At 41.9% G+C, this 23,026-nt stretch overlaps 1 protein-coding gene across 13 annotated transcripts in view; it reads left to right on the top strand.

Moving 5' to 3' along the window:
- Window positions 1-23,026, top strand: part of LOC117207887 (probable serine/threonine-protein kinase yakA) — a 385,156-nt gene that overhangs the window by 150,868 nt on the left and 211,262 nt on the right. The window contains exon 1 of one of the 13 annotated variants that reach the window (XM_033448570.1): window positions 6,466-6,627. The exons of the other annotated variants lie outside the window; for them this stretch is intronic. Within the exon in view, the coding sequence (XP_033304461.1) occupies window positions 6,619-6,627 (9 nt within the window). The 5' untranslated portion in view covers window positions 6,466-6,618. Of the gene's footprint in view, window positions 1-6,465; window positions 6,628-23,026 lie in introns of those variants that run through there. 13 annotated transcript variants of the gene reach the window in all.

The following is a 23,026-nucleotide window of genomic DNA, read 5'->3' as shown; positions in this document are numbered from 1 at the left end:
TCGGAATACGCCAACCGTGTCCTTAAACATCGTCTACGAAATGACGTGGCGTGGCTGGCATCTGCCTGAATATTCACCGTACGTGCTGAAGGATCGAGCCACAGGTCGATCACCGTAAATCTAATAACGTATTTCTTGATGAAAATCAACGATTTATTATTGCCAGCATTAGTTCGAGACGATGCGAATGTTTGTCATTCGCGAGTCACGAGCGACTCACGGTAATTTGCATAGTACGAAAGAAGAGCCTTTAACTGATTTCGTCATAGAAGCACTTAGCACAATCTAAGGAGAAGAGATTTATGGAACTTTAGTTTCTTTCTTAAATAGTTGATTAATTTAACAATGATAAGTTTTAATAATAAATTATAATAAAATAAATTTGTTACGCAATTAAAACTTTTTAATTCAGATTTCTATTTTTTGTACTGAGGTATCACCGAGCGCTATTAGACGATTGATGCAAATTGCGTAATATGTTATCTGTAATGTCCAAAAGTTGCAACACCTCGCACGATTTCCATTCTAGAACGATCTCTCTCAGCATAAGAAAAAAAGTCTTATATCCATTTTCCCCGCTATTCATAACTTTCCATCGAACTCGTTACATTCGCGAACTCTTTAAAAATTCCCCGGTAGATTAACTATCGCTCAAATTGCGCTATACCATAGGCCGCCGGGTAATTGATCCATACGTAACCGATCGCGTACAATAAAATTCGATTGCCGGCGATCCGTGGCGAAGCCTGGCCAACAGCGATCCATCTAAGGATCGTTGAGATATTTTCTGTGAAACTTTCATCGATGCGCCGCCAATTATCGTTAAAGATCGTCGAACAGCGTCGATACGTCAAGTGCATCGCGATTTCCCTCCATTGAGAGGCCGTCTTAAATGCTCTCCACTGGCTTCCTCTTTCCCTTTCTCTTCCCCATTTTTTGCTCGAAAGCATAGCTTTAAATATCGTCTTGAAAATTTGCGGTAACTAGTAGTAAGTTTAATGGTATCGCGTCGCGCGTTTTGCCGCAGATTACAATTAAACTTCATTGGCTATGAAACATTTTGTAATATTAATATCGATATCGATACGAAACATAATGTTGCCATTTTCGTAAGATCGTATTCCAAAGAGTTATTTGAACAAAATATATTTCAAAATAATTATTTTGATTATATAATTGATCATACAGATAGTCCTACTCGTTAATTATATTTGATTCTTGCCAATACTTAACGAGTAGATAGTATTTAGTTAATTTAATATTGCTGCTTCATTGTCGAGAAGTGTGCATGGAGCGTGTTTTACATAAAAACCTTCAATTTCAAAAATGAACAACTGAAAACTGCTGGAACTTTCGAGACATCCTGATAGAAAGTTTGGAATCCATCGTATTATCAGCAGCTAGCGTGTTCAACATTCTGCGTGTACACGGTTCTCTATGCAAATGAAAGTCGTTGGGGTATTTAAAAAAATATAATGAATTAAACGAAGAAAAAGAAAGAAAAAAGGAAAGGAAAAAGGAAGAAAGAAGCGCATAAAACAAAAAGTAGCAGTAAGCTAAAAAGAAAATAGAGAAAAATACGAAATAGAAGGGAAGTAAGAGCGCGTGATATTAAACGTTGAAAAGAATCCAGAGTGAAGAGAGTTACGGTTCCCCAGGGTGAATTTTCCGTTTTTCGTACCGAAAATCTGCGCGCAAAAAATTTCAAGTGGAACACACGAGCGTGGTCAGACATAAATTCTACAGAATCTAGAACTCGAAAACGCAGCGTTGTGTGCCAGACTGCGTGCGTTCGACCATCTACTCGGTCTGGCGTCTGCCTGTCGGTGCATACAATTGCAATAGCTCTAATACCATATACCTAATTAGGTTAATGGGGCGATACTGTGCAGTATGTTTGTTAAATGCGAGCCGTTAAGTATGAACTACGGCGTTGCCCGGAGAAGCAGTAACTTTTCCAACTAGCAGCATCTGTTTCGATAAAGGGGATGGAATTTTTGTTAGTTTACGTTCGCGATGTTCCTGGTATTTACGATAAGAACTGCTGTCTGTTACGACTGTTAAGTGATTGGTAATCGTTTCGCACTGTTGGATAAAGCACGGCCTGATTTTGACGAGGTGTTTAACGCGAGAGTACAAGCGAAATGTTCGTCTGGTGTAATTTTCGGAAACGTTAGATCGTAGATTGAATGTGTGAGAGTGGAGATATTGGAAAACTATAGGGGTGATTCAGTTAACAAGATCGCGTCGAATTAACAAAATTATGAAAAAAATGATTTAAAACGAAACTTTTTATTACAAGAATTATCGTTGCGTATAACGGATAGTTTGACGTCCTATGTCTTAACTCTTTCAGTCCCGAATTGGCCTTTCGCTTTACCACGCATATTTCTCTGTAAATTTCCATCGAACGAACGCTACCTCGCGTTTACCATCGTTTGGTACCGCGTCTACCACCAAAGCGTTTTTACCACCGATATATGTAATTGCAAAAATGTGCAATCAACGATAGACGCTTTCCAACATTATTCAAATACTGGAGACTCGCAGATATCTGCGTAACCTCGGCGAATAATAGCACGATACCGGAATACTCGAAGCTCGTTCGTAGCAATCGTAGCATTCGAGTAGCCGCGAAATATTCGTATATTAAATTATTCGAGCTCGTCTCACCCCACTCGCGTACTCGAGTGGCCGCGTAAACGTGGCGTAGAGCCGACGTAACTACGCGCCCTCCGCCATTGCTCTTCCTCTTTGTTCTCCCGGTTTCCGCCCTCGGTCGCGCGCGCGTGTTCCACCACCTCCATTCTTGGCTTCTGAAATTAGAAAACTTTTTATGTACGCCAATTTTTAACCAGCGCCGCCCTCTTCACCGGTAATTACTTTTTAAGCTTCTCTTTTGCATATTATCTTCGGCGTTTTCTGGCGGCGGCGGCCTGTAATTTCGAATTTGTATCGCCGCGAGATCGTCTCCGTTTCATAACGTTATCCATCATTTTTCTCCCCCTTCGTTCAACCGCATGAAAACGCTTGTTGTAACGGATCATTTATTAAATACTTTACAGAGTATATGCAGATCGACGACGATACGGCGAGAAAATATCACGAGACATCTTCCGTTTGAATCGTTGGTATTCCACCCTCCTTTTTCTCGATTGCTCGGTCCACGCGATATTTAGCACGCGTCTTGGAAACGTTCGCGTAATAAACAAAAACCGTCGGATTAAAGTCGGACTGACGGCGGTACCGACCAGTTTTTATCCTGGAGCGTCTCGTCCGAGATTACGTAATTATTCTTGCCGCAGGCCGGACGTTTCCGTTCGAGCCGCGGTACGAGTTTTTTGCCACGATCCTTCGACGGTACTTTCGCCAGCGCGCTCGGGTCCGGTCAGAAATACATCTGCTAATTTGCATGGTAAATTTGCCCATGGCAGCGTAACGTTTTCGAGGAGAGGCTACGAGAAGGACTCGTAAGGACGTCGTTTGCGGCCTGTTTGCCCGTTCTGTGCGTTTTCACGGTCCACCTCCGCGACGCCCGCTGAACGATGAAAAGAATATCGTTTCCACGAACGTTGCATACGACCGAGGAGACCGTGGACGACGAATTCAGGACAAGGCGTTATTATGCCGTACTTGTGTACGCTGTCTAAGAATCGTATGAAAAGAAACACGATCCTACCATATTTAAGACGGATTTAATCGTATCGTGCCGTTGGGCGAAGATAAGGGGATAGCGAATGGGAAATGGGGGCGGGGGGCTGTTCAGCGTATCTATCAAATTTGCGAATGTCCGAATTGATCAAATTCGTCGCATTAATAAAATAATTATATTCCTATACATAGACATCAAATTTACGCTTTTTTGAGCACACGAGTAACAGTATATTTTATTTTCCAAATATCGTCCAATGTATCTTACACTCGATATCTCGTACTATCTTTACATTTGTCATAAATGCATAGACATGTGCACTCTACTTCTAGGCAACAAACAAAGTGTTACCATTAAAAATATTAGGATATTCGATCATTTAGCTTTGGTTAGAATTATTCCCTCTTCCTTATAACAAATTTTCATCGTCCCGCTCAATTTATTCCATCGCATTGTACTCGCCGCGGTCGTAATTAATTTTTTTCCGATATGTACGTCGCATCGTACGATTTACAAAAAGTCCATTCGTCCATGTTTTTCATCTACATCGATCTTGGTGTTATCGCTTCCAAAAACACGAACAGTGTCCGTTTCTTCGATTAAACGACGCCGAAGGACAGTCTTGCACTCTCCGGTATTAACTCCGGTATTAACTCGATCGCTCTAGTTATCCCGGGAATGTCCTGTTTTGTTCGCCGGGGCAAAAACGATAATCGAAGAAGTACTGCTCGCTGCTAGTCGGATTCCTGGATCCGTTCAAAAGAACTTTTGCTCCCTTTTAAATTATTTTCTGCATTGAGCGGGCGCATCGAAGCACGAATCGGACAGGGCTATAGGGTGCACTAGCGGCAATTCGTTTGGAGAACAACCGTTTCCGTGTCATTTCGCCACAGTAATCGCGAGATGCCCGAATACGAAGCGGGAAGCTTCGATCGGTCGATCGTTGTGTTATTTTTCTTCGCTGAAATCGATGACTCGAAGAAATATAAATATAGGAAAATTTAATTTGCGGCACCTTAATCTCATTACGAACGAGTCGTATAATCGTCGGATATTAGAAAAATACTCTGGAAAGAAAAAAACGTTAAATCCTTAAAGGTAGTCTTATAATTATAGTCGCCTCCATATAAATGTCGAAACAATGTAACAACGCTTAATAAAAAGCATTTAGCATTTAGCATCTAGCGCTTAATGATAACTATAGAGATTATCTCAAATCATCGTATATATATATGTAATCTTTTATATCTACACTTAATGAAAAATCAACAAACAAACGTTAAAGATACTTCGATCAACTACGTTCTGTTACGCGTAATTGCTCGAGAAAATTGCCACTCATAATCGAATAATTTCAATAACTACTTTCGTATTTTGTTTTTCTTCGATTTATTGTTTAACTCGAAGCACAATCTTTTCGATTACATTGATTTTCAATAGCTTTGGTATTAAGAAGATTGGACTCCGTTGTTTACCAGTTCTGTTCGAAGGAAGCAGTTTAAACGTTCCTTAAGTCCTAATTTCGTGCGATTTCGTTTTCCACATTTTTCTCCTCTTGGTTCCCCGTTCTTCTACCTCTTCGACTCCAGTCAATTATCGGTTTTTTGCACGATTAGTCGCTAAAACTGTCCGACGTCGCCAGACAATCCAGAATTTTTGCTTTACGTCTTTGTTTTTCATCCTTGATACCCGTTATGCGAACATGTGTTTCATCCTAAATATCGTAGCGGGTACTTCACCTTGGATATTTTATATATTTTTGCATATTACGTATATTCTGTGCATATTTGCATCTTTAGAGTTCCTCCATAAATGCGGAAACATTCGAAGTCTAAAAGCCGCAATACGTAGCTGACTGTAGCGAGGCAACTCCAACTTTAATTCTCTAGAGTCTTTCTTTTCTGATTCGTTTTTAGTATATCCTTTGAATGGCATTTCGTCTGAAGTGGTCTGTCCGTTTGTCTATCTGTCTCTCTCTCTTTCTCTCTCTCTCTCTCCCTCCCTCTCTCTCTCTCTCTTTTTATCTCGTTTCACCCTTCTTCCCTTCGGCGAAATTAGAACGCGCAGTGACATTAATAACCCCGATTTCATCGCGCGAATTCGACACGGGAAGATATTCTCAGCGTTGACCGACTTCTGGACCGTGAACTTTCGTGGAAAATAGAAATGCAAAAGCAACGCGACCACGGCAGGCAAAGTATAAAAGATAACTAGAATTGAGAATAGTAGGGAGAAAAAGTTAATACACTGCGATCGCGAGATGGTGAATTGCGATTTTGTGATGTAAAATGCAATTTCTTTGAGATCTTGTGTGTCTTTTATCGAACGGTTCGATGCATGAATTTAAGGATGAATAATTCTCACAAAAATTAAATTCGATCGACTGGACTTTTGTTGTTAAAAAGTTTCTCTAAAGATTTATTACATTCTATGTATTCAAATGTTCCAAAGATAAATGATTTATGTTGGATCAAATTGTTTGTGGATACACGAATACTTCTATACGCTCCATACATCCAGCTTTAAATCGATCATATTGTCACAATTGTTCGATTGTTTTAAATATACGTATTATTAAATTTTAACAAAAAAATATTATTGCTTGTAAAGCAAGCGCGGTACAATTTCGTCATGAGTGACGAAGAATAGAGGACCTCGTCCCATTCATCGTTCACGCAAACTTGCCAAACCAGTTAACCATGAACCACTCTTTGATAACGTTCCGTGTTATCGGATTATTTCCTCCAATTTTCTGCAAACATTGCACAGCGAAACCACCATCTAACATATTCTTATCTTTCTGTTTCAGGTAAGTCCTACATGCGGCATATACGCGAAACAAGCTCGTATCACAGGGTGGATACAGAGGGAAAGGGGTGAAGAACAACAGGTCGCGATAATGCGGCAATTAACGCGGAACACTGGCGAGTTCCGAGCGGAATCGCGATGCTCTCCGACGCTGGTGCATGAAACAGGTAAAACGAAAGGAGAAAAAGGAGGAGATTGGGAGGCGGGGAGGGGAGAAAAAAAATCGGGGAAAAGTTGGTTTCGAGCTGGCGAGCCACTTAGAAGGGCGGTTCCGCGTAACGACGTTACGCGAGGAACGCGCGAAAAGTCGTTAACGACAGTTTAAGCCCCGACTGGAATAATGGATCGTACGGTTGTTCTGTTTAACGATATCCAGCTAATACTACGGCCGTGTCGTGTGGCCATAAATAAAAAAGAATCCAATTTTCTTCCACTTTGCTTCTCGAGACCCGTCCGTCTTTCGACGATAATAGATTTTTTATTTATTCTTTTTTTCCTTCGTCGCGAATCGCGTATAAAGCTGTCGGATGAAATATGAAGTAAAAGTAAAGCGAGGACAATGGCTCGGTAGAAGGGCTGAAGTCACAGATTCTCGCTTGTTAAAAGTGCATATGCTTTTGATAAATTCGTTGCGATATAGTATAGTACGTGTTATCGTACGTGTATCTAAGAATTAAAAAAAAAATCTTTTTCTACTTAAGGATGCTGTCAAAGTACCCAACTACTACCATATTCGATAGCTTTTCGCATTTTATTTGTAAATTCCGGCAATCCTCGGGGAATTTTCGCCGGTCTATTAGAGGCTTTAATGATTTTCAATTTTCGGTAACGAGGCGGACACGGGCAGGAAAAACGGATTTTAATGCCGAAAGTTCGATAGTTCCCGCGGCTCGTAATAAACGATCGAAAACGTTTCGTCGTGGTGTGCAACCGAGGCACGACCTCGTCACTTTTTCTCCACGAACGTGTTTCACGCGCCATCGTTATCTCTCCCGTTTTATATATATATAAAGCACACACAACATACAAACGTTTTGTTTTCAAATTTTTCCCCAATTACAACGCGACGCGCTTACTTCGAGCGTGCTCGACAGTTCGTCGAGTTTTAACGATCCGCCATGGGAAATTAACTTCGTTATTATTATTACGAATCTCATCGACGTGCCACGTGCAACTTATTTTTGCAGTTTAAAGACTGCCGTCCCCCGCGTGCTGGATGTAAATTGTTTACGGCGATCCTCGACCCTCGTTCAGCCTGCTTCCAAATTACGTAACACCACGCTTAACGATGTGTTTCTTCTTTTTCGTTTTACTTTCTTTTTCATTGAAATGTCGCCTGACGTCGATGAAGATAGATATCTACGCGCCATTGAGAATTAACCGATGGAAATATCGGGTAGAACGATTTTATCGTTTGGCGGTTGATGGTTCTCGATGAAAATTGCACAGACTTTGAAATATTTCTTTTGCGTTTGTCGAATAATGTTTTAGTAATTTTTAAGTATTATTACATCGTTGTACAAGTACTGGTACGATAGAACAAGTACTTTAGAATTACATTGCATAAATACTTATAAATATAAATACTTACTATAAATTATGGATTAGGTTACTCAGATAGTTAAAGATTGGACACAATAGCTTGGATTGTTTCCTTCTGCTCATTTTTTCAAAAATAATTTTAAACACGACCCAATTTCTTCGTGCAACTTTCGATCTTCTCACACACGCGTTTCTCGGATCAAATGTTCGGAAGAGAAAAGCTTACAGATCCAAGTAGCGCAAGCTCCGTTAAACCAAATCATCCGTTTCACTAAATTCGGTTTCGGAGTCGTGTCTAATAACCGGATTTTCCGTGGTTAGCGCACGTGCCACTCCTGTTTGCGACGCGGTTCGTTAGGGTGGTATAATTTTTCGTTTACGACTTCTGTAAGTCGCGAATTGGAAAACACAACAAATAGTTTTCAATAAGGAAGTTTCCTCTTGCCGGTGCAGGTGCACGGAACTCCTGCGGCAAGAGTTTAAGACACCAAGGGAATAAAACTTGCACCCGAGTTTTTCAAACAGTTCCGCGCTTTCCGCCGCCACTTAAAGGCCGCATCGCTCGAGTTTCTTCTTCCATTTCTCGAACACCTTTCCCCGCCTTTTCCTCTCTCACGAACGCACCAAGTCGTAAGTTCGACGAGATCGGTGTAATCCTCTTAATAATTTCGCGTGTTCCGTGAGAAACGATGCGTCGTTTGTCCTTAAATCGAATAAACGCCGGGCGAAGATTCTTCCACGATGGTCGCTGACACAAATTTCTTTATAAGGAAACGTGATAGAGTTAATTTTGCATATCGATCGTAAACATTTATGAGCTTACTTCTTCTTTTTCTTTTTTTTTTTTTTTTGTATTTTTATGAATTATTCAACTTCTATCGCTGTTACAATGCAAATTATAATACGAGCTTGGTCGGTTAGCGTGGTTTAAGATAAAGGAAGAAAGAATTATATATTATCGATCGATTTTCCTCTATATCTGCGTCATTTTCTACGCCTTTTTCCGTTCGCATCTCCTCAACAAATCACCTCGTCTATTTTCTTCAAACGACGAAAATCTCTTCTTTCTTCGGACAAATGCACCTCGCGCTTAATTCTCGATTCTCAACCCAGGAATCCTGGTCGTTGGTCGATTGTTGGAAAATTATCATGCGACACGATCGTTCTCGGAGTTAGTAGCGGCTCGAATTCACCGCGGGAGCCAACGTTGAAATTAAGGTTAATACAAGGCGGGGAACGCGGGGTTATTCGTCGAGGTCGGCAACAGGAAGGAAGGAGACGGTCCGACGCGTTTCGACTCCATCCAGATATTCCAATGGCGTTTCTCGAAATAAAATAATGACGGAATCGCACACGCCATTTTCTTCTGCAGCGCTGCCTCTCTCGCTCCGGCCTTTACGTGCCGGCAATATCCAGGTAACTTATGTTATTTGAAAATTCCGTGGCTAGTGCTTTCGCTGGTACCTATATTCCTATTATGTCTCCCACACGATTTTCTCTTTGAGGGTGCAAACGTAACATAGCGAACGCTACTTGTTCGCCGTTCCGCCACGTTTTACCATCGAATCGTAAAATTGTTCGTTCTGTTATAGGCGAAGGGGGTTATCGAAATTTCCTTTTCCGGTTACGGCTGATTTTAATTCGGAGAACTCACCTGCCCTTCGAATTTCTCACGCTGCATCGTCGAGTACAACTAGAGCGCTCCTCGCACTCCGTTGCGTTCCTTTCATTATTTATTTTCGCCCAACTATTCGCAAACGAGAGCTTCTGTTTCGACGTTGGAGAACAGCACGGGCGAAATTACGCTTTCTGATTAAACTTTAACGCGTTTCTCGCTCGGTGTTCTTCGCGTCGGTGTACTTATCGTCGATACGCCGAGAAAAAGGCATCGCGCGATTTAAAAGGCGAGGATAGACTGCGTAGCAAGGATACCTACTAACGATGTAGATTATCGGAGGGTTTACGCGGTAGACGAGATCGAGGTCTACGTTTTACGTTGCAACGATAAAAAGAATTGCTTTTGCCGTTATCGCGTGGCATAAATCCAAAATAAATAAATGCATCGTGTCGATAAAGTGGATATTTTCTTTTCCAATTTTACGATTCTGCCGGCGCAAAAGCAAACGACAGGCTTTTTCTTATGTTTTCACGTACTTTCCGGTGAATTCTACGAGAGATGGAATTTTTTTTGCGAATAGAATTGCGAGCACGTTCCACGCGACGACGCGCTTTCTGTGCGATAATGATAGACAAACAGGCGTTGTCCAATATATTATTTATTCGCGTATTAATAATCGCAGAAAGAGGGGAGAGCCTATGCTTTCTCTACTTTTATTAAACAATTTTAATATCCGTGTAAACACGCGCCACGATATATCATCCGGTAATACTCTTATCGCGAGCCGTGAAGTAGGGAGAATTGGATAGAAGCGGAACATTTTTCACTTCCCGAATGATATACTGTTCCTGGCGCGAGGATGCTGTTATGCCGACCTCTTATGCAGACGCGTATAGCCTTTGAATTTCTTTTCTGAAATTATGAAACTCGCTTTTTCGAGTTTCAGAGAAATCGTGGGTAATTTTCATCGATAGGTGGATCTGGATGCGCGTAAATACACGTCCGATTTCAATTCTAACCGTTATTTGCAATCTCGTGGAAACGAGAACTTTAACGCGTTTCCTCGAGAAAGAAAAAGGGAATATATTTTTCAAACCGTTTTAATCTTGTTACGATCGATGCGATAAATATAATCGGTCAGCTGGATAAGTTTGTCGAGCAAGATCAGATATATACATATATACACATACTTATATTATAACATTTTTTGCTCTTTATTCGCGATAATAATCGGTGTTGTCAATTGGCTGAATCGATGAAAGTCGAATCAGAAGAGTTAAAGGAGCATTTTTCGAGGAATTCCAATTGCTGGAGGTTCGGTTTGCTCGGAACAGGCATCCAGATAGTAGAACAGTTCAGACACCCAAGTATTTGGATAATGAGAGTTTGCATAATGGCGGTTCTACCGTGCTTCGTAAACTCTCTCCTCCTCCCTATTCCCTTCTTTTTTCTTCCTTTGCTTTCCTTTTCTTTCGCGTCCATTTAAATTCGTTTCGGGGGGCTTGAATTTATTAAAACTCGATTCGTATTCGTACACGTTTAATACACGAATTCTGGCCTGCGCTTGTATCGAGCAATTTTCTTCTCTTCGTTTCGAACGGAAATGTGCTCTTTTGAAACGGTCTAAACGAAGTCGATGTTCCACCGTTGTCTTCTTTATTCCCTTTCCGTTCCTTCGTTTTCTTCCGTTGAACGTCGAGCGCTTCACGACCGACGAAAAGATAATAGGAGAAAATAATCGAGGAGTCGAAACGGTAAACTACGTAAACTAAGTAACGAAAGAATACGGATAAAGGTGTAAATCGCACGCATAACACGGCGAGGAAGTTACAAGGTCTAATTTGTAATTTATTTCGGCTTTTGGAATAAATCCTGAAATAGGCCCCAAGGTTCTTAATTCTCCTTTGATTTATCGATCGCTGTATCGTTATATCACGTTGATGTACCATTGTTTCGCGTCAACCAGTCACAAACAGAATTTCTTTTCTCGTAAGTAAACAAAATTCCGGCTACAGAGGGTTAAATAACAGCCTTACCGTTGCAACGACGCGCCGCGCTGCCATGCCGCGAGCGTGTTCACGTTCTTGTCACTTTGTATTCCGTGCACAATGCGCTATGGTAATAACAGATCGTTGAGATAACAACGTCTGACAATCGTCGTTGCACTCGTGACACAGTAATTCTCGATGACAAGCACGAACCGGCTATCACAGGATAATAAGTGCATCAGAAATGGATGGAAGACAAATGTTGCTTGCATGAGTCAGAGGAACGATGCGACGAAACGTCGGCTACGTTATAACCGTGTATAATTTTTGACGTTTCGCGTCGACAGTTGCAAGAATTTGGATTAACGGAGAATTGGAAGTTTTCAGTTGATTTTTATCGATAGGTATCTTTTGCATTTAATGCACAGTTCATATCGATTTTGCAATTTTTCATCGAAGTTTACAGATTTTTATAAAGGTATATTTGTAATTACAGTTTGAAAGGTATTATCGACGATAGAAACAGATATCTCTCGTACGTTTTTATCGCGTATTTCTTTCGACGCTTTTTAATTCGCTTCAATTTAGGTACCAAACGAAATTATAATCACTCGTTCCGACGAGTGATCATATTCGTTCGATACCGTACCGAAAATTACATGTAAACACCTCAATCAATGAATTATAACAGGAAAATATCGTCGCCTCGTAATCGGATCATTAATTTCTCCGTATACAATTATTATTTCTTCAAACGTAGTAATACGATTTTACCTCAAAAGCAAAATAATTGCGAAGGTTAATAACATATTTCGTTGAAAGCGATATGCCCGATAAATTCTGCCACGTTGTTCGATATTAGCAAGATATCGCGTGTTTGACAAATCGTAACGTCGAACATTAAAAATCAATGAATATTTATATCGTTACGTGTATTTAGTGTATATCTATCGCTCGCGTTACTCGATACCTAACGCCGCATCGTTTAAATAATCATGAACGATGCCACGTGTGTTTCTGTTATATGATCGAGGGACTAGAATTATAAAGTTCAGCTGAAACCAAACGTGCGACGCTGCGATGCAAAATTAACCAGAGATATCGCTCAAGCGCAACGTACAGCAATTTTCATTTTTACTTTACAGATACACCATACAACCAAACAATTGTATCTCTCTTAATTTGCAAAAGATGAAAATTCTGCTTTGTCCGTATTTTGAGTTTCGATGTCTGTGGTTTTCGCTGCTGACATTCGAAACGATCGAGATATCCCGCGGCTTTCGGTCATGTCAAGCTTCCAGGGGCTCTCCATTGTCCTGCACCTTTCAGCCTTGGAAACGAAGTAATGGAAGCGCGGCTCCAACTCTCTCTTCGTCGCAGCACGACACGGCTCGTTTTAATCTTTCTCTCTTTGTCTTTCTTCCGCTCTTTCTTTCCCTCCTTTTTGCTCGTTACCCTGTCTTTCCTTCCTCGTCCCAACGTCTTTTCGTCGTGTTTCACGATTCCATTCTGGTACGAACGATCGCGATAGAATCGCCGCTACTTCGCCTCGTTTTCTTATTTTTAAACGCGGAAGTCGTAATATCTTTCGCTAAACGTGTCGATTATTTGGAAAATATGGTGTTCTCGGAGAAGGTTGAGATTGCGTAGAATTTTGTTACTTTCGGGTAGATAACGGAATAACAGAAGGTAAATTTTAAAAGGCAAGGTACTCGACAAGGTATTGCAGTCTCTTAATTAGATAAATAAAATCGCATTATGTTTATACGGAATATTTTATTCTCATCGTTGACAATGTCGAGATACTTTTTTCTTTGTTAATATCAACGAGTTTATTTTCCCGGTTGCCTTCTTAACGTTGTTGCTTTAAGCAAGTAGCATTGAAATAAACATCGGTATCGTGTACTAACATACATGGCAACGAAACATATTTCGCAGTAGATAATTAACACGGCAACTGTTGGAGTCACCGTGCTCCAACCTTTTTCACTATCTTCTCTTATTTCACTATCTTCTATCTCTTGATATACATGTTACCGCGCTTAACGTTTGCCTCGCTAAGAATATCTCAAAGGTTCTTGAAACGCTTTCGCCTGAAACTTACTCTACGTACAGAAACTGTGTAGAAAAGTATTCCGTTAGGCCTATTGTCGCATCACCGTAACGACAGATTCTATAAACGATTCTTTTCGAACAATCGATGATTAATCTGAAATCGCTCCAAACATTGCGAACGCTACGGAACAATGTTTTCTCGACAAATAATAATTACCTCCGTTCGCCAAACCTCTTTACAATCCATCTCTGTCACTAATATCGTCTCCACTTTCTTCTCGTTCGCTTCGATCGGTCGCTCGAAGCCGCAGCGATCGTATTAGAACCGTCTTTCCGGCAGCGTTATAAGTTTATATCTTGCGCCACTCCGACTTTCTCTTCCTCTCTTTCTCTCTCTCTCTCTCTCTTTGCCTCCCCCTCCCTCTCTCTGTTTTTCTCATCCAGTTTCCTGAAACGGGCTGCTTTCCGTCCGTCTAGTAACACGTTTCCCCGACGAAGGCTTAGAAATACAATAAAATTGTTCCTCGCGACTTCTTGATCTCGAGGTCAGGGGTTGGGGGTAAAAGGCTTTCGGAGATTTCGAGTGGTAATTTATTTCCGGCCGATGAGGACCGTCTGGGGCGTGTGTGACGAGGCACGATAAAAGAAAAAGAAAACTATCTGCTCCTGAGACTCGTCGATGTGTCGTTTCTCGAATCTCCCTCGTCTCCTTTTCATCTTCTCTCCCTCTCTCCCTCTCTCTCTCTCTCTCTTTCTCATTCTGTCACCCATCCTCGACCTTCGTTGGTTCCGAACCTCGAGCTTCTTCTCCTTTCCTTCTGGCAGATTCTCTCGACCTTCGAGCTCATTCTTGGTTCTGGTCGAAAGATTCTAAGGGACGTCCACTTCGGAGACTTTGTCGCCGCAAATTAGGATGAAAAATCAGTCGACGATGGCGCACGGTCCATTAGAAGTGGCTTCTGTCACGAGCTTTGAACTTCCACGCGTAGAAGCCAAGCTATTTCTTGTTTGCAGTGGAACCAGTGGCGGCTGGGATTAATCGGGATTTTGTTTTGCTCCAGGATTATGTTTCTCGCGTATCGTTCGTAAAGTTAGGATGTCTTTTTGTATTTTTCTGATAGCGGATAATTGACCCGATTGGAAATGGTCGTATATAGGATTAGCGCACGGTTGAAATGGTATACGGAATTGGTTGGAAATTAAGACACTTGTCGATCGTTCGGAATGAAAGGATTGGTGCGTGGCTTTGATTATTATGTACGATTTGTAAATGTTAGGACTTTTCATACTACCTGTTAATCGTTTTCCATAATCATTATTTGAAAATAGACGTGTAGACAATTTTCGAAATTACGAACCTAATAAATTGTGAATTTAGAAACAAATTAAAGGCAAATGTCGCTAAACGTTATGCAATTGTTACAAAGAAATTTATACTTTTATACGTGTAGAATCAATAACTGTATATATAGTATATCGAAGAATATCTTGCTGTAGTTTCTAGAAGTAATCTTGATGAAATAACTTTGAACTTTCATCGCGTCAGCCATGTTCTAACCCTTTGACGTTCTATCAACATCGTAGCTAACTTTGCCAAGAGTCTGACACAACGTCGACAATAAGCCCTTCTCTTACGGCGTGAAACAACAGCATCGTCTTCCTAAGAGCCGTAGACTCGAAAGCGTCAAAAAGTATTAATTACGAATAGACGGCGGACGTTTATGAAAATTTATATTTTTACGCATACAAATAAGAAACAGCGACTCGAATAGAGATTTATTTGGCCGAATCGAAACGAGACACTGTGACAGCGCACACGCTTGAAAAAAGAGTGCTAGGCCCCAACATACGAATAGCAACCTGATCCTCTTTATTCGCGAGAAATTTTAGTAGGGAAAGTTGAAGTACATCGTGAGATAGCGCGGACGACGGTCGACAGTTTGAAAACGAAGGTGCAAGTATCAGTAACCAGGGCTCGATTATAACGAGAGAAGGAAAGCGAACGTACACGAATAGATGCCCGCTCGCATTGTCACGTTCATTAATTATTAGCATACGAAACGCGTGGCGAGCGGCGAGCAATTTATCGAGACAATGAAGTAATTACTTTCTACCGTGCAACGACAATAGCATTACCCGTTCGTTGTATATTAAACGACGTATCTGGTCCATTGTACCGCGGTATAATGGATATTATGGCATGCGGGGAAATGCCTCTGCGTAGTTTGTCGAGCTACTGTTTCAACCGCTCTTATTCCACGCGAATCTTTTCTAGGCTCGTTTACCAACGACGAGCTCTCGCGTTCTGTTACCACTATTTATTACCGTTACCACTATTTATTACCGTTACCACGGTCTCATTTACCTTTCGGCTTCGGCTCATTCTTGCTCCTCGCTCCTTTAAATCAATTAAATTTCAATTTAAATGACTCTTATTTTTAAAGAGATATTTGCGTAAGCGAAACAACTTCGTTGTCTGTGTCTGGCACAATTTGTACACCGTTGCTAAATTATTGATAAATCGGAGGTTGGAGTTTTAAGTTTCGCCCTTAAACGTAACGCAAAGGAAACACGATGCTCGGGAAAACTTTACGCAGGCAAGTAATTGGAGATTGAGTTCTGGAAAGTTTTGAAATTCATAAGATTGGAATGTCTGTTTCGTTTAAATGTTAACATAATTTCATCGAACAAAATTGCACGGAATCGGTATCGTACGGACTTTCCTGTAAAAAAAAGTCCATATATACGATTCATTTGCCACCAAAGAAAACGCCTTATCGAGTGCAATTACAGCAAATTCACGAAGCTGTCGAGCGCTGCTCGTTGTCGGCATTCGTTCGCCACATAGACCAACCGACCAACAGGTACGCCGTGCACCGCGTCGTAAAGAGCCTCCTAACCGTAAAGCACCGACGGAAGTCTAATTTTTCTACCGGTCTCGCGGACCGCGGAAGTAGTCGTCCAAGCAGCCGTGTCTGCTCGACAAATACGCCTCGCCATTCTTCGAGCTTCTTCCAGACAAAATTTTAACATCGCTACGCGACGTCCTTACGACGAAGCTTTCCGACGATCATCTTCTTCGACACCCGATCCAAGCCACCCTCTTTCTCTCTTTGCCTCTGACCCCGCCCGTTCTCTCCTTCACGAACGCGAACGTAAAGAGCGGTACACGAGAATACGAGTGCCAGAATTGACTTTGTAACGAGCAGTGTAATAACAAACGGGCAACGACGTGAGTCAAACGAATGGCTCTTTTACGAGTTTCGAGGGCGATGGCGTACACGGTGGTAGCGAGAAAGAAAGAGGAAATGACAAAGTCGAGGGTGGCAGCGAATGGGATGAACGGTCACGTATTTCTCTTTCGTGGCTCGAATATGCCAGGATCGAACCGTTAAAAGGATATTTCGTACGAATTTTTCGTGCATCAGGAAGGCGGATTCGATAAGACGTCGATGGAGTCGACCAAACGTCTCGCGTGGCAGCCGATTTTCTACCTCCCTTTTGTTCCAACGCGATGATTTTGCGATTCGGTCACGTTTCCGAAGGTCGTGTAATGTGTCTAATAACGGACGTGAGATTTGCTAGGAAAGTAAATGATTTTTCGTAAACAAAACGGACGAAAGCGTCCTCCCGCATCGTTCGCGCGATGTGTTATCGGTGGAAAATTTGGCAGTTGTCTGTGGTTACGCCACCTCTGGCATACATCGCGTTTGTGAAACTTCAAAAATCTCAAGTAAAACAAACTTGAAACTAAATATCTAGATTAAACGTGAAATGAAAAGATAGACGATTCGAATAGACAATAGATTTCTGCACGTTGCACCTTCCCATCTTGAAAAACTCACGATTGCTAGCTTTCAGCTTGCCGGTGTAATTCGCGCTTTTCATTTACGACCGCGGAAGAACCGCGCGCTAGCTGCGAGCGGCGAAACCGTTGCGTTAAATAGACGTAATCGCGCCGGACGTTTCCCAGGCGTCTGGCACGGTCTACGAATTTCAGATCCGCCGGATTTTACACCAGCCGTAGGATTTTACGAGAAGAGCACGGTTAAGTCGCTTCTTTCTACCCGAAAGAGAAGAAAACAACCGAAATATCCTGCCTTTTCGACTCAAAGTAACACCATGACCGAGCTCAGAAACGCTTCTCGCCTTCGAATAGAAAGTGCAAAGGAAAATAGAAAAGAAACTGTTGGGCAGGAAAATCACCGACGATGAGAAAAGGGAGTTACTAGGTCTATCGTGCTAAAGTTCGTTCGAAAATTCGCTCGTTTTTATTACTATTGTTTTGAAAAAATCTGCGATTCGAAAGAAACCGGAAAGAAACTGCAAAACAACGATATCTGATATTGTATCTCCGACCTACCCCATGACCGAAGCATATACAAAAGCATGGAGAGCAAAGCGAAAGAAGATAGAGAGTAACGAAGCGACGACGTCGTGTCGGATACGGAGAGTTTAACCCAGTCGAGTACACAGGGTAGAGGAAGGTGGAGTCACGTAAGGGCGTTATTAAAAACGTGCCAGTAGGGTGGTAGTTTTTGAGGGCAATATGCGGCTGTTTGCTTCTCGACCAGAGCCAACAAGTATTCTACGGGCAACGGCCTGCACGTGGAGGCACGAAGCTGTATGGCATGGAGGCTCAACCACGGGGGGATGATACATCGCCGGTCGTCGTCGGTAGGTTGGACAAGGGGGTAAAGAGGAAGTACCCGAGTCCCTTTCTTCCTCTCGTTTCTCTCGCACGTTCTAACCCATGCCTTGTCCTCGAGGAGAACCACCCCTCTACCCCTCTAATTCGAGCCCGAACCGCCAACTCCCAATCTTCAGCCGCCACTCGGTTATTACTGGTCGGTCTCCTGGGAAGACGTTATTATCCGTGCGGCTCCTTCGCGATGAGTTTCTACGGGAAGCTGATTGACGGCGCGGAAAACTGCACCGGAGAACGTCTTACGTATTGACTCGACCGTGTCGCGACAGTGTTATCTTATTACTCCAGCTCCATTATGGTTCTCTGTGCCGTTGTTTCCTTCTTCTTCTCCCTCTCGTTCCTCCGCTGCTTCTTCCTCTTCCACGTCTTCCTCTTCTTCCTCCTCTTCTTTTTCTTCTTCTTCTTCTTGTACCATAGCGAAAATCGTGTTTTATGCGGGCTTGATTGTTTCCTCTTTGTCGCGATTAGCTGGAGGTCGACTCTGGTCGACGAACCGAGAGTAGCCTTCCTCCGAGGAGAATGCCGTGGCTCGTGGGAAGCTGATTCGTATTGTTGCTAGGGATGTATCTTGCTTCGTAGTGGATGCAATTTGTTTCGGCAAGATGTTCAGCATCTTTGGGAATTGGACAGGGTCATTTTGTGGAACCAGAGTGGCAATAAAGAAACATCGAATACACGTTGATCATAATTATCGACAATTACGATAACCTGATACCCGATTATGGATAATTATCGATCGTTTCCAATGGTTTAAATTACGGATATTCTTACTCGAGGAGACGCGAAACAGAATTTTCAGCATAGCGGTGAATTTCTTCGATACGGATTGGTATATCGGTAAATATATCGAAAGATGTTTTTAACCGCAATGTAAACTGTAAAATACGTTTCTTTCTCGAGACGAAACTGCGAGCAAGATTGTCGAGCAGATAGAGAAGAGATCTCTCGAGGAGAAAAAGAAAAATATCGGCGGCAAGCTTGTGTTTGAGTTCGATCTTGACCACGTTAATTTCACTCGACGCGGGAGGTGCCACCGTTTTTACGATAAAATTTCCCTGGGAACGGTCTGACAGCGCGGAAAACTGACGGAAGACACATCGTATCGACTTTCTCGTCGAGTCACCGCATTAGCCTGTTTTCTGTCTGCGGTTTTACTTCCCTCGGAGCGGTGTATCGCTTTCTCGTTAATAATCAAGTTAAAAGATGTCTCAGCCGACGCTGTCGCGGAAGTGGGACGACATTTAAGACGAATCGGAACAGTTGGAATTAATTCTTTCTGCGCCGAACAACCTGATTTCGCTTAGAGACGTTTCAAAAGTTTCGTCTTATCTCTTTGTACTAAACGAACGTTCATTGTGTGTAAGGCATTATGTTTCCATTTTCTTTCGTTTGTTTTCTCTTTGCATAAACTAAATTGCTTGTTTATTAACATTATAATAGTGAGAAAAATTACACCTATCTGTAGCGTAGCTAGCGAATAATCTGACAATAAGTTGGCAATAAAAATCGTCACACGTAACGATGATTCTACGATAGAAAAGTGTCCTGTCAAATGGCAAATATTACTATCCGACGCGTTTTCAGTACAATGGAAATTCGAAACGAATCCTTCCGACATTCTGCCACAGATCGATGAATAGCGATCGTCGCAGATTCATCGATGGGCGCTGGCGCGAGTAATCGTTGGAAGCAGTTTTCTTTCGCGATCGTTGCCACGGGTTTTCCGAAAACCGACGTGAAAGCTCCGGAAAAAAATGACCAACACCTGCAGCTAGCCAGTTCGATAAATACCTAACTACAATAACGGGGCACCGTTCTACGTTTGACATTTTTTATCGAATGACAACCTTCTCCCCGTCGAAACATTTATCTTTCGATAAAGCGGTCCGACGCCGCGCCAGTTAATGCACAGTCTCCCGTCAAACATCTACTAGCGTAAATGTTCCTCCGACTGTCACTACTTGAGCTTTCTTTTATTCTACTCTCACTTTGACAGCCTTCCGGATAATGCGGATAGTTTGCGATGCATCCGACCTACTTTTTTCTCTGTTCTCTCTTTGGCCATCACGTTGAATTCTATCAATATTCGTTCGTTATTTATCACGCCAATCTTTCATTTCTGCATTTATCTCTATATTTGCATTGCCCGCACGAAAATATAGAAAACAAGTTAGAAATCGAAATAGTAGTCGGCAGAAAATGTCACCGTGTCGTAATTAAGCTTATCTTATTCGATAAAAAGTTTGCCTCGATTTTAAATTCCACGACACCGTCCACTTATTTCGCAGCACACGGTGTTCGCAAAAACAGGTACACGTTCGTCACTGGCTATCGTTGGTCGGTCGATTCAAATATCAATTTCGAATCGGAACAGCGTGTACGTACGGACGATAAAATGACTCGAGATAGTGGAAAGAGAGAAAGACAGGGAGAGGGGACGAAAAATACAAAAACCAGGGGGTAGGAACGAAGAGAATCGCAGGTGGTGGAAGCAGGCGCGAGAGGACGAAGAGGAGTGACTATCAACAGATGGCGTTTTAATCGTGACACTCTGGCTACAGGCTGAGGAGAAAAAGAGGGCAACTGGTTGGATAGATGGAGGAACACATCGAAATCGGGACGGAGTTGCAGAAATCACAGCGAACCTCCCGGAGAAGAGAAAAGTGGCGGAGAGACAGAGATAGAAACAGAGAGATAGATAGATAGATAGATAGAGAGAGGGAGAGGGGGGGAGAGGGAGAGAGGGAGATGGGAGAAAAAGAGTGGAGAGAGCCGATGCTGCGCAGCCGGATAGTAAATGATTGTCGATTAAAGTGCCCCTCTCTCCCGTGCAGAAGCGGGCAGGGCCAGCGGCTCGATTGACAAATGGTTTGCGAAATCTGCATTCGCTGCGAAGTATTCGCTTGCCAATTCGGCTGGAAGTCGCGCGCGTACACGTAGCCGGCCATTTGTTCGTTGTCCGTTCTACCGTGAACGAACGGAAGAAATAAAAATGTACGCTCTCTCCCTGGACTCGGTTGGGTTCGTTTGTCCGCCACGACTATGCCGATCCATCCGTCGATCCTTGCTTCGCAACGATCGATTCGACCAAAGTTATTGTCCCTCTTAAACCCTCTATCGCAAAAATTTTGTTTCCTTATCGAAGGGAAAAATTGTGGTTCGTTGTACTTTTCCTTTTCTCTGTAATCTGAAATCTGCCAACTAAAAATGGAAAAAGAAACTCCGACGCTCTAAAGTTCAAAATCGAAAAAACAACCAAGAAAGCATCTGACCGAATAAAAGCCAGGCCATAGAGAACGCTAAATGCCACTAGAGCCGCGTAGGTTCCATTAAAACATATTTCACTTCGGTGCAGTTCAACGGGGAGCAAAAAGCGAAATGGAAGAAAACAGAATAATTGCTTCTCGAAACACACGAAACTTTGAAACGCATAACGCGACGTTCCTACGTTTCTACGTTTCTACGTTCCTAGAATAATAGAAAAGACGAACAAACGAAGCAACGCGGTTGCGACGAAATAGACACCGCTTTATCGCGATAATTTTCATCGTACGCAACGCCCACGCATTCTTCGTCAAAGACGTCGGAAAGAACGAGAATGGCGGATCCTTGATAGGCCATACGACAGTCATACGTCGCGATTAAGTTTCGTCGAAAACACGTGGAAAAATTGCATTCGACGCTTGACTAATTTCCTGCAATTATACACAGGGCCCGGTCCGATGAAAATCAAGATTGGCTTTTCAACAGTTGTGTAAAATTACCGAGAGAATTGATTAATGTTGATTGATGTTTCGCTGCGATCGTGGATTAACAGTGATGTGGAATTACGGTTATGTCGGCTATGTATTGGTCGACAATGGTCGCAAATGTGGACAGCTGGGATCAGCTGATGGAATATTAGTTTTGGAAGTGGTGAATGATTTTAGAAACACCGTTATATCTGTATCTGGAAAAATATTTCTATTGTATTTAAATTTAACGTCGGATCGTTCCTCTGCGTAGATTAGCAATATCGATTATAGCTCAATTATAACTCGGAGTAAAAGATCAGTTTTATTTTTATATCTACTAGTTTTATATCGCTAGTAATTATTGATATCGATAATTAATACTAATTAGTCGAAAGCAAGTCTGTTTTAGACCGATAAAAGAGAAGATCTTTTACCTGCCTTGCTTATGCTACATTATTCCTATTACATAATATATAGGTACTTGATATTGCAGTTTAAATATAAGCGTAAGATATCCATAACGAATTGTACGTTGAGCTGTGTTTAAGTCACGGTATGATGATTCTTTTCGAGTTTCAGTGAAGATCTATTCTACTTGCAACTGAAACTCGAAGCGTTTTACGTAATTTCACGAGTGAAGCAAGAAATGCTTTGAATTATGATTAAGTATTATTGTTGAATTAATGATAAAACATTTAGCATAAAGAATTTGTAATTATCAGTTACAGTTTTAGTTTTAATCGCATACTTTTAATACAATTGTAAATAACAAAATTTAATTTGATAATTTTTAATTGGATAGGAACGAATGAAATAGAGTTAAGACAAATGCGGAATTAGAGTTAACAAAGCAATTAATTCGATGAAAGTAAGATAGGAAAATTGGAAAGAAAAGATTCGAGTTATTTCAAAACGAGAAGT

The sequence above is a fragment of the Bombus bifarius genome, unplaced genomic scaffold, assembly GCF_011952205.1.
Source record: "Bombus bifarius isolate JDL3187 unplaced genomic scaffold, Bbif_JDL3187 scf7180000008047, whole genome shotgun sequence".
In the NCBI taxonomy this organism is placed as follows: domain Eukaryota; kingdom Metazoa; phylum Arthropoda; class Insecta; order Hymenoptera; family Apidae; genus Bombus; species Bombus bifarius.
This window is presented reverse-complemented; position numbering and strand designations above follow the sequence as displayed.